We start from the raw sequence: 12,156 nt of genomic DNA, 5'->3' as shown, positions 1-12,156 counted from the left end.
GTCATAGACTGTTTGTCAACTGTATAGGACTGAGAATAATTATATTTATTTGAGTAAAGTTATAATGAATGAATATTATTGAAAATCATATAGAAAATTTAAAAAAAAAATTTTTTTTTAATATGATATTTTAATAGAGTAGCAGCTGTAGAATTGGAAGAAATGCTAATAGGGAATGGTCGGTTGCATATGTTTCAGGGAACCAACGAATATAATGAGGAAATACCAATCTATAGATCTGTAATGTAAATTATTGGAGGTATTAAAGGAAATGGTATTAAATGAGGGAAGTGGAATTGAAAAAACGTATGTACATATCTTGATCAAGAAATTTTTAAAAAAAATTTTTGTTATGACTGAATGTAAAAAGTTTGTCGCATATAGAACTATTGAAAATCTAAATGTAGAAAAATTATTAAAACGGGTGATAAGGTAAGTTGCCTATGTTCAGTGGACAAATAAATGAAATATAATTACTGTTTTGAAAATAAATTGTGTGAATTGTTAAATGGATAAAGACTGATATTACATTAGGAAAATTGCGCTGAAAGAAATATCTTGATCAAGATATGTACATACGTTTTTTCAATTCCACTTCCCTCATTTAATACCATTTCCTTTAATACCTCCAATAATTTACATTACAGATCTATAGATTGGTATTTCCTCATTATATTCGTTGGTTCCCTGAAACATATGCAACCGACCATTCCCTATTAGCATGTCTTCCAATTCTACAGCTGCTACTCTATTAAAATATCATATTTAATTTTTTTTTTTTTTTTTTTAATTTTCTATATAATTTTCAATAATATTCATTCATTATAACTTTACTCAAATAAATATAATTATTCTCAGTCCTATACAGTTGACAAACAGTCTATGACGTCACAGCATATGAGTAGAATTTTGCCTTTGTTTTCGGTGCACTAATGAATATATTATTACAGCTTATTAACCTTTATTTACAACTTAGAATTCATAACAAACATTTTTAATAGTTGCATATTCCCAATTTAATAATTAAGTTAAATATTAATTCACTCTGTCAAATTTTTCCGGTTGACATTTGAGAAATCCACCTATCTTCTTTGACATCTTGTCATGAATTTTCAGGCACCAATCTGTCTAAGCAGTTGGTTGTTAACCTCTCACCTGATCACAACAACCTTGTGCAAATTCCGAGCAAGGATGACATACATCCACATGTGATATATTTTTAATCTTAAGACATCGACTTATTGTCGATTACTATACAGCTCATAATGTAGCAATAATGTTATTTTGAGGTTTTACACCTATTCAAGTGGCTAGTTTCAATTACTTGTACATTGGACGTAAGTAACCACATTTTTTTTGTTAACTGTCAAAATTTCACCCTTTTGCATTTCAATCTAAGTGGTTCACTTATTTCCAGGTTTACACTGAGGATGGTCAGTTTGACCGAAAACGTTTTGTTGTACTTCCACTCCCTTGTGGATAAATTTTAAGAATTTTTTAATAAATTTATATACCTACATACAACAGAAGTGTTTACTTCATTCTACGTTATTATATATAAGTTAATGTATATATCGGATATTAATGTCTTTTTTATTCTTTTTTTACAGATAACGAAAGAAGATACGGTGTCCCAAAAAATGTGCCATAAATGTGTCAGTATTATAATTAAGACATATCAGTTTAGAGAACAAGCTATAAGAAATGACGAAAATCTTAAGGTAATTTTCAGTTTGTTTAGAAAATTGTATATGGGCCATTCTCATAAAATGAACCTAAACCTCTTAGAGCAAATAAGTTTTTGATGTGTTAACCTAGTATAAAATTTAAATTAAATGACCCAGTATATGGCATTGATATGGCGAGATATTTGCATTTGGGTTTCAGTTTCAAATAGTGCGATTAGAAAATAAACTGTCCGAAATCTTCACAGTCGGAAAAGGAGTTAGACAGGTTTGCATACTGTAACCAGCATTATTTAACATATACTCTGAAAACATCTTTAAGAGATTCCTTGGACGAATAAGAAGATGGTATTACAGTAAATGGACAACTTATAAACAATATTAGATATGCAGACGATACAGTATTGCTGGCAGATAATGTGCAAGGGCTCCAAAGGATAATGGATAATGTTGTAGAAGCATGTAACAAATACGGCCTAAAACTAAATTGTAAGAAGACAAAAATAATTATCGTTAGTAAGAACACCAACATAAACAATACACCCCTAGAAAGAGTACAGAAAATATGCTATCTGGGCTGCAACGTTAAGGATACTTGAGATCATAGCTACGAAATAAAAACTCGTATTGAAAAAGCCAGAAGCTCTTTAGTCTTAGGAAGATTATCTGCAACTTATCTTTAAGTATCAATATACGCATAAGAATTCTTAGATGTTACGTCTTTAGTGTCCTCCTCTACGGAGTAGAAGCTGGAGTCTTACAGAAGATGCTAAAAAACGATTTGAACGATGCCATAAAACGCTTAGAGGTCTTTGAAATGTGGTGCTACCGACGTATGTTGAAGGTCTCATATATACACCACACAACTAACATAGCTATTCTCCAGAGACTAAGAAAAGACAAAGAAATAACTAACACCGTAAAGAACAGAAAGTTGGCTTACTTCGGCCACATCATGCGTAATGATAAATACCGACTTCTACAGTTGATTCTGCAAGGCAAGATTGAGGGCAAGAGAGGCCCTGGACGTAGACGTACATCGTCGGTGATGTGACAATACCTCATATCTGCTTTTTCATGAATTTTGTAAGAAAGACTTCAAACTTTTTTAGGGTCATTTCCTGTTTTCAGATTTAAGTTTTAACATGTTTTTAGTAAATGAAAAGTTGAATTTACTACAAAACAAGTCAAAAGATATCATCATATGAAAACAGGAGTTGACCTCTAAGTCCTACGGTATACAAGAAAGGTAACAGGGCCAGTGCTATGCTTCAACCGCCTATTTTTACCCAAGATACTCATTTTATTCAGGCAGGAAAGAACAGCAAACAGAATTGACTTAGTGCCTGCAAAGACAAGAGAAAATTTATTCTAGAAAAGACATCACAAAGATAGAGATTGAATCAAAAGATGTAATTGCACTTACCGCTGGATTCTTTAGACGCCTTCACTGCATGGTACTGACACTGGAAATAAATTGATTTGTGATATACCTCAAGGGCCAGTGGCGGCCGGTGAGGTAGTGCCATGGAGTCATGGCACTACGTTATTTTTATACAGAAACATATTTTTTTTATCTTTAAACCGTTTTAATATCCGTTCATTTTTTGTGCGTATTTCTTTTCTCTTTATAAATTATATAAAATCTGGAACTATGCAGTGTAGTACAACCCTCGCCACTCACAGTGGAAGGAATGATCGCATCGTGCCCCGTGCCGAAAGCTTAGATGGCTTAGGTGAAAAGAGAAAGATTTTACGGGCATTTTATGTAAGTGACAGAGATATAGCTATATTGCACTTTTCATACACGTTTAAATGCGACTATTCGTGCCTGGCTCGATCTAATATTTTTTACTATGCTCATCATAGTGAATAGTGGATCGTAGATCCAAAAAATTCTCGTACAGGGTAGTACATTATATTTTCGAGTTTTTTTACGCGCTCGCTCGTTTTGTATTTATAATTATTACATTTTTAATGATTAAACTTTTAATTATAAACTATTGTAGTTTTAAGTAATTTAAATTTTTTTAATTTTTAATAAAACCCGAGTTAAATTCAGCTTATCGTGATAATCTAATTAAACACAATGAACAAGAAGTGGATAAAGAATCGATATGTTTTGAATCAAATTAAAAATTATATCTATATGGTTTTGTGGAGCTTTCGAGTTAGTTTTGAGAAATCACGACGAAAAGGAAAATTCAGAAAATAGAGGCATATTTATGGAACTGTTCAATGTTAGCCGAATTAGACAACGACTTAGGTTCATATTCAAAGTTCCAAATCTTTAAAAGCATGTACCTCAAAACAACACAAAATGAACTCCTTCAGTGCATCTTAGATGTTTATAACTAGGAAATAAGGAAAGAAATTGAAAATTATCTTTGTGTTGCAGTGATTGCCGATGAAACGACAGACGTCGCGTCGCTGGTGAATTTCAGTTAGTTATAGTAGTCCGATATTTGTGTAAAGGGCGATAAGTTGAGAGATTTTGGAGATTTTACTTGTTGGACGGACATGATGTCCGTCACTGAATGCATTTTAAATGTTTCAATTTCTTGACACCCCAGAAATGGCATATACCTACATAATGTAAAAGTATCCGTACCTATTTTTTTTTAATTTCTATTTTATACCTTTTTTTGACAATATCGTGAACCCGTCACTAAAAATTTAGGCAGCTGCCCGAATTCTGGCACTACCTACTTAAAGTGATACGAGCCGCCACTGTCAAGGGCTGAACTAAACTCGAAAGGGAAAAGGATTGCCGGATAGTGCCACGCGAAATGGTACTTAATTGACAAATCCGAAGCGGTCTTGGTTTGTATCTCCCCTACTTTTCTCTCAACTGGGAAAGTTTATTTCACAGAACAGACACATCTCAGTATTTCGTTGAAAATGACCTCCGCTGCTCAACACTAGGAAAGAAACTAAAATAAAAACCTTATCTTGTAAAAGATATATTTAAAATCCCTAAAAAAGGTTATATCGCAACCAAACGTTTTCGGAATCAATATTCCATCATCAGTGTTACCACAGGTCACAGTACATGTTTTAAGCCACAAAGATATGCGGGTAAAAACCCTTATAATTTTGAAAGTCTTTGTTAAACTTGATATTTTAGCTAACGGAAAATAGTACAAAATACATGACGAATCGCTCGTTGCTCAAGGGTTATCTTAGCAGATTATAGTTGAGTACATGGCTAAGGGCGGCGTGAAAATAATTTTCTGAGGGGAATAAGGTAACTTTAAGGTGAGATAAGAATAAACTAGTTTAAAAATAAATACCCCCACAAAAAATTATAACGAACCTCTTGCCCAGTAACAACTTAAAAATTCAGAAATACGAAGTAAAACCGAGTGTCTTTTATATAACAATCAATTTTATCAGGAAACGTTTAGTGCTGAAGTGATGAATCTTTACTTTTTTGTTATTTCTCCATAGTCTATCTACAGTCTATCATACGATACATCTATTCCGAGGTAGTTGAAATTCATGACTTATTGCATTCTGTGTTTGTTAACCCATTAACGCCTACGGGTACCATATGGAGCCAACAAATTTCGTACGCATAGGAGTCTCTTTACCATATTGTTAGGTAAAATTTAGCAGAGATTTGGCCTATTTGTATTATTTCAAGGTTACCTCTTCTTGAATAAACAACCCAAATTTAGCTTTATACCTATTTTCCAGTGTAATAAATTTTTGAATTTACTATTGGTTTTGTTTGTGCCAAAATGTGGACATTCATTTCGTGTAAGTGTTTTATTTATCATTTTTTGCAGTGTTATCCCCGTTTTTGTTTTCAAAAGATTTTCTACAAACTTTAATAAATAACGTGTACCTACAGGTTTTCATATTTCATCTTGTGGTTTTTTCGTAATTAGGCCAAAAATATGGGTGTTCCCAAATGGAACCGCTAGGCGGTTTGCTGGATATGTTATTTTCACTATTCTTTTCAAGTGAAAACTTCTTTAGGGATGTTGTGCGATTTTTGATAGAGGAAAAAGCATTGAATTCGCGACCGTCATCGCTTATGCAATATATTATTTGTATGTATATATAAATTGTATAGAAGTATTTAAATTTAAAATAAATGTAAAACCTATTTTAGGATGGGGAAAAAGGATTTATTTCGCGACCGTCATCTCTTCGACGAAATAAATTTTGTACGTATATTTATTGAAGTGAAAACTTCTTTAGGGACGTTATGTACTTTTTGGATGGGAAAATGTATTAAATTAGCGATCGTCATCGCTTCGACGAAATAAATTTTTGAAGTGAAAATTTGTTTAGGGCCGTTGTGAACTTTTTAAATGGGGAAAAAGTATTGAATTAGCGACCGTCATCGCTTCGAAGAAATAAGTTTTTGAAGTGAAAACTTCTTGAAGGACGTTGTACACTTTTTGGGTGGGGAAAAAGTATTAAATTAGCGACCGTCATCGTTTCGACGAAATAAATTTTTGAAGTGAAAATTTCTTTAGGGACGTCGTGCACTTTTTAGATGGGGAAAAAGAATTGAATTAGCGACTGTCATCGTGACCGTCATCGCTTCAGCGAAATACATTTTTTAAGTGAAAACTTCTTTTGGGGACTTTGCGCACTTTTTAGATGGGGAAAAAGTATTGAATTAGCGACCGTCATCGCCTCGGCGAATTTTACGGGACGTTATGCACTTTTTGGATGGAAACAAATATTAAATTAGCGACCGCCATCGCGACCATCATCGCTTCGATGAAATTAATTTCTGAAGTGAAAACTTCTTGAGGGACGCTGTGCACTTTTTGGATGGGAAAAGTATTAAATTAGCGAACGTCATCGCGACCATCATCGCTTCAACGAAATAAATATTTGAAGTTGAAAACTTCTTGAGGGACGTTGTGCACATTTTGGATGGGGAAAAAGTATTAAATTAGCGACCGTCATCGCTTCGACGAAATAATTTTTTGAATTGAAAATTTCTTTAGGGACGTTGTGCACTTTTTGGATGGGAAACAGTATTAAATTAGCGACCGTCATCGCTTCGACGAAATAAATTTTTTAATTGAAAATTTCTTTAGGGACGTTGTGACTTTTTGGATGGGAAAAAGTATTAAATAAGCGACGGTCTTCGCGACCATCATCGCTTCGACGAAATAAATATTTGAAGTGAAAACCTGTTGAGGGACGTTGTTCACTTTTTGGATGGTGGAAAAAGTAATAAATTAGGGAACTTCATCGCTTCGACGAAATAAATTTTTGAATTGAAAATTTCTTTAGGGACGTTGTGCACTTCTTGGATGGGGAAAAAGTATTGAATTTGCGACCGTCATCACTTCGCTGAAATAAATTTTGTACGTATATAAACTGCGCGTCATAGAAAACGGGCACCCTAAAAAATGGGTCATTTTTGATGTCGCGTATCTCCTAAACCTGTTATCCGATTTAAGTGACTTTTTGAGTATGTTATAGCCCTATTCTTTGTCAATATCCCTGTAATATTTTTGTAAAACAGGTAAATTTTCATTTTATACCGGGTGTACGAATCAAACTGTGTTTTTTTCTCAAAGTTTGCAACACCCTGTGGAATATTCTAGCATTTATAAAATACTGAAATTAAAACCCAACTATAGTCTCAGGTTTTCTTAACATTCTGTTTTTTGATTCATTTGCTTATGTTGGATAATACAAAAGTTATGTTCTTTAACAACTAGGCATGCTCTTTATCAGTACAGGGTGTTTCTAAAGAAGTACGACAAACTTTAAGGGGTAATTCTGCATAAAAACATAATGACCGGTTGCTTTATAAACATATGTCCGCAAACGGTTCGTTTCCGACATACAGAATGTTGAATTTTTTCTTACAAACTGACGATTTATTTATTGCTATAAAACCGGTTGAGATATGCAAATGAAATTTGGTGGGTTTTAAGACGTAATTTTTGAACATTTTTTGACATGGAATTAAGAATTTTTTATTCACCATTGGCGTGCATACGAATAATATGATCGGTCATATTACCCGTATGCGCTCCAATAGTGAATATAAAATTCTTAGTTGAATGTCAAAAAATGCGCAATAACCATCTCTTAAAACCTACCAAATTTCATTTGCATATCTCAACCGGTTTTAAAGCAATAAATAAATCATCAGTTTGTAAGAAAAAATTTAACGAAGATCTCGAAAACGAAGCTTTTGCGGATATATGATTATAAAGCAAACTGTCATTATTTTTAATGCAGAATTAGCCCTTAAAGTTTGTCGAACTTATTTAGTCCCTAAAACCCCTTAAACTTATAACACCCTGTACTGATGAAGAACATGGCTAGTTGTTAAAGTACATAACTTTTGTATTATCCAACATAAGCGAATGAATCAAAAAACAGAATTGTTAAGAAAACCTGAGGCTATAGTTGAGTATTAATTTCAGTATTTTATAAATGCTAGAATATTCCACAGGGTGTTGCGAACTTTGAGAAAAAACACAGTTTGATTCGTACACCCTGTATACAATGAAAATTTACCTGTTTAGCAAAAATATTATTAGAGGGATATTGACAAAGAATAGGGCTATAACATATTCAAAAAATCATTTAAATCGGACAACAGGTTTAGGAGATACGCGACATCAAAAATGACCCATTTCTTAGGGTGCCCGTTTTCTATGACGCGCAGTTTAAATTACGTGTATGTATACATAAATAGCATAGTGCATACGCATCGCGTATATTATATAGGTATAGCATTTCTTTTTGGATGGGGAAAAGCATTGAGCTCGTAATTTATTTACTATAAGAAGTTTTCACTTCTGTCGGCACTCCCATGAGTGCCTTCATTTTTTTACTTTTCTTATTTTTAGAGGAATTTCTTTGAAACAAGATTTCGATATAGCTTCCGAGGAAAACGAAAGTAATAATGATGTTTTTGCCGTTTACATAGAATCTCCAGATACTAACATTTTGAGAGACGAAGATTCGGTAGATGAAGATGACGCAGACCTGTTACAAGGTTTTCAAGATAGGAGAGAAAAAACATTGTTGTTCCGAGGCCAAAAATATTGTTTCAAAATAGAATAATAATATGGGTGGCACTGATTTTATGGATAGCGATGTATCTTTCTATCAAATTGGAATCCGTTCCAAAAAATGGTCTTGGCCTATTTTTACATATCTAGTGGACGCGAACATCAAAAATGCATGGAAGTTATAAAGAAAATCTGGTCGTAACAATAGCCAATTGGAATTTACACGGAATATTATCCAAATGTATCCAATAAGATGATGCCTGAAAGCACCAGGAAGAGTGTCCGCAGCTGCAAGAAGTGACTCTCGAATTGGAGATATTCGGTACGAGGGATTAAATCATTTTGTGGTTTCTGCACCAGAAAACAAAAGAAGCAGATGCGCACGCATTGGATTTTTAAGCCGAGGCAGAACAATATGCTGCAAATATGATGTGGTCCTTTGTATTGACTGTTTCGCAATTTTCATACCAAGTAACTCTTAACGAACATCTATTCGCCTTGTGCAAGTACTTGGAGGGAATACGAGAAACGATCGTGCGCGAATAGCGGAGAAATCTTGCAACTTTCTAATATATTTCTTAAATATTTCATATTGTCAAATTGACGTATATTTCTGTCATTGAAGAAAATGGGATTTCGCAAATGCTGTGTTATAAATTGTAAAAATTATATATGTTGCTCGACACTATTGAAGTGATAATATGCAATTATTAAAGCAAATTTAATTAATTGTATTTTACTTGTAGTATTTTACATTTTAACAATTAATTTTATTTACTACATACCTACAATTTACTTTTAATAACATAACCTGAATCTTACTTTTTCTGCTTATTATTTTTTTGGACTATGGCCTTGACAATTATCCAGTAACCAGGACTAATATAATCGGCCAATATAATTAAAAGTGCTAAAAATGTTGCTGAGCTATGAAACCAGGTGTCGCTCTTCCGAACTTGCACGGTCCCAATTGGGTTCCCGCCTAGTGGTCCCATATGGGAACAGTTTTTTTCTTAATAATTATTTCATTTACAAACAATTTTCTTTTTACGTTTTGTACAGAATACTGTTACATTTAACGACTTTTAATAAATTTTATCGAAAACAAAAAATTTTTTCTCGGCGTTAATGGGTTAATCGTTAATCAATCATTAGTTCACATTTGACGGGGCTCGTGACTATAATCATTGACCGGGTCTTTTAAGGGTTTAAGTTTAACTTGTGTGCTATTATATTGAATCTTTCAATCTGTAAGTTAAGAGCTGGAGCTCATGTTCATTTAGTAGGGGATACTCAAAGCAGTTTTCTATTTTGTAGCCAATGTTGGTGTTATTTACGCTTTCTATTATCTTGTCCGTGATTATGTTAGAGAGATTCGGACTAAGGCTATCCCCTGCCTGATTCTTACCGACACGTTTATTTCTTCGACCAGTCCAAGTTCCGTTTTTTATTTTTGTTTATTGAGATTGTTGAATTCCGTGTTTTTTTATATGATTTTTATTGACGTTTTTCTGCTTCATAATTTGGTTACGTCTTGCAGTTGGACTTTGTTAAACGCTTTTGTGAAATCCAGAAAGTATAGGAAAAGGGGTTTGTTGAACTCTATGGAGTTCTCTATTAGCTGTTGTAATATTAACATCGCGTCGGTTGTAGATCATTTGGTCCTGAATCCGTGTTATTGTTTTGATTTGCGTACGGTGTTAATTAACTTCTGTGACAAGATTTTTCAACATTTTTGATTGTAGACCAGAGCAGCGTTACTTATCTGTACTCTCTACTACATGTTTCAACTATCTTTGTCAATTCTGTCACGATCTCTGGGCTGCCGTACTTAATAAGCTCATTATTGATAGCATCAGATCAAGAAGAGCTTTCTATGACCAATTAGGAGACGTCCTGAGTGATATTTCGTCAGAGGAGAAAGTTATAATAGGAGGTGATTTCAGTGCACATGTGGGCCAAGCCAAGGCAGGATACGAAGCAATGCATGGGGGATTAGGCTTTGGAACTAGAAATGAAGCTGGAGATGACATGCTTGAATTAGCAACAGCATTAGATATGGCGATTGTTAACACATTCTTTCAAAAGAGAGAAACTCATCTTATTACCTACAAAAGTGGACAACATCAATCCCAAATAGACTACTTAATGATAAGGAAAGAAGACATACGTGAATGCAAGGCATTAGATATGGCGATTGTTAACACATTCTTTCAAAAGAGAGAAACTCATCTTATTACCTACAAAAGTGGACAACATCAATCCCAAATAGACTACTTAATGATAAGGAAAGAAGACATACGTGAATGCAAGGACTGCAAGGTAATAGGTCTGGATTCCGCGTATGAAAAAAAAGTTGATTAATGGCAAGCTGAAAATTTGTTAATAGCTTAAGGGTGTCTAGTCGGATAAACTTTGATATATGGGAACACTGGGACAGGGGCAGTTTTAATTATGGAACAGGTTAAAAATTTGGAACGGTCACAAATCGAAAACGGCACATTTATTTTGTCCGACAGAACAGACTTAAGCTCTCCGAACAGAGATTAAACTCTCATGCAAAAATCAGACTGCTATTTATCACCTGTCATAATTCCTGTCATGTGACATATTCTACATGTTCCACTCATTAAAACGCCCATTTGGTGAAACTAATAAAATACTTTGGAGATGGAGAAAGTACTTTGACAGCTTATTAAATGAAGAATTTGACAGACAACCTGTAGAGTCAACGGAGACAGTAGCAGCAATGGTCACCAAAATAACAAACGAGGAAGTGGCTCAAGCGCTTCAAAAAATAAAGAAAGGAAAAGCGGTAGGACCAGATGATATTCCTGGGGAAGTATGGAGAGCATTGGGAGAGACAGGAACAAGGTGGCTAGCAGGCCTATTTAATAGAATTATGGAAGTTGGACAAATGCCAGACGAATGGAGAAGCAGTATACTGGTACCTGTTTACAAAAACAAGGGAGATATACAACAATGTACAAACTACAGGGCTATAAAACTGCTTAGCCACACCATGAAAATATGGGAAAGAGTAATTGATAGACGGATACGTTAAGAGACCGAAATATCCGAGAATCAATTTGGCTTTATGCAGGGCAGATCAACAGCAGATGCAATTTTCATTATAAGGCAGTTGATGGAAATATACAGGAGTAAAGAAACAAACGCTCATATGGTATTCATTGATCTTGAGAAAGCATATGATAGAGTTCCTTGAGAGATTCTGTGGTGGGCACTCAATAAAAAAGGAGTCCCTGGTGAATATGTAAAGATTGTGAGGGATATGTATGAGGTAGTAACGACTAGTGTTAGGACAGGTGTGGGAGAGACTGATAAATTTCATGTGAAAGTAGGATTGCACCAAGGCTCTGTGCTTAGTCCGTATTTATTCTCATTAGTTTTGGACCAGATAACAGCGAAACTACAGGGTAACATTCCATGGTGCTTAATGT

General features: G+C 34.1%; 1 protein-coding gene across 2 annotated transcripts in view; it reads left to right on the top strand.

Annotated features, from left to right (window-relative positions):
* LOC126889468 (putative leucine-rich repeat-containing protein DDB_G0290503) overlaps positions 1 to 12,156 on the top strand; it is a 136,345-nt gene that overhangs the window by 119,001 nt on the left and 5,188 nt on the right. For both annotated transcript variants that reach the window (XM_050657787.1, XM_050657786.1), the window contains exon 2: positions 1,611 to 1,721. In XM_050657787.1, the coding sequence (XP_050513744.1) occupies positions 1,611 to 1,721 (111 nt within the window). The remainder of the gene's footprint in view (positions 1 to 1,610; positions 1,722 to 12,156) is intronic.

This window comes from Diabrotica virgifera, chromosome 8 (genome assembly GCF_917563875.1).
Source record: "Diabrotica virgifera virgifera chromosome 8, PGI_DIABVI_V3a".
NCBI lineage: Eukaryota > Metazoa > Arthropoda > Insecta > Coleoptera > Chrysomelidae > Diabrotica > Diabrotica virgifera.
The sequence above is the reverse complement of the archived record's forward strand: the minus strand, read 5'-3'. Positions and strand labels throughout refer to the sequence as shown.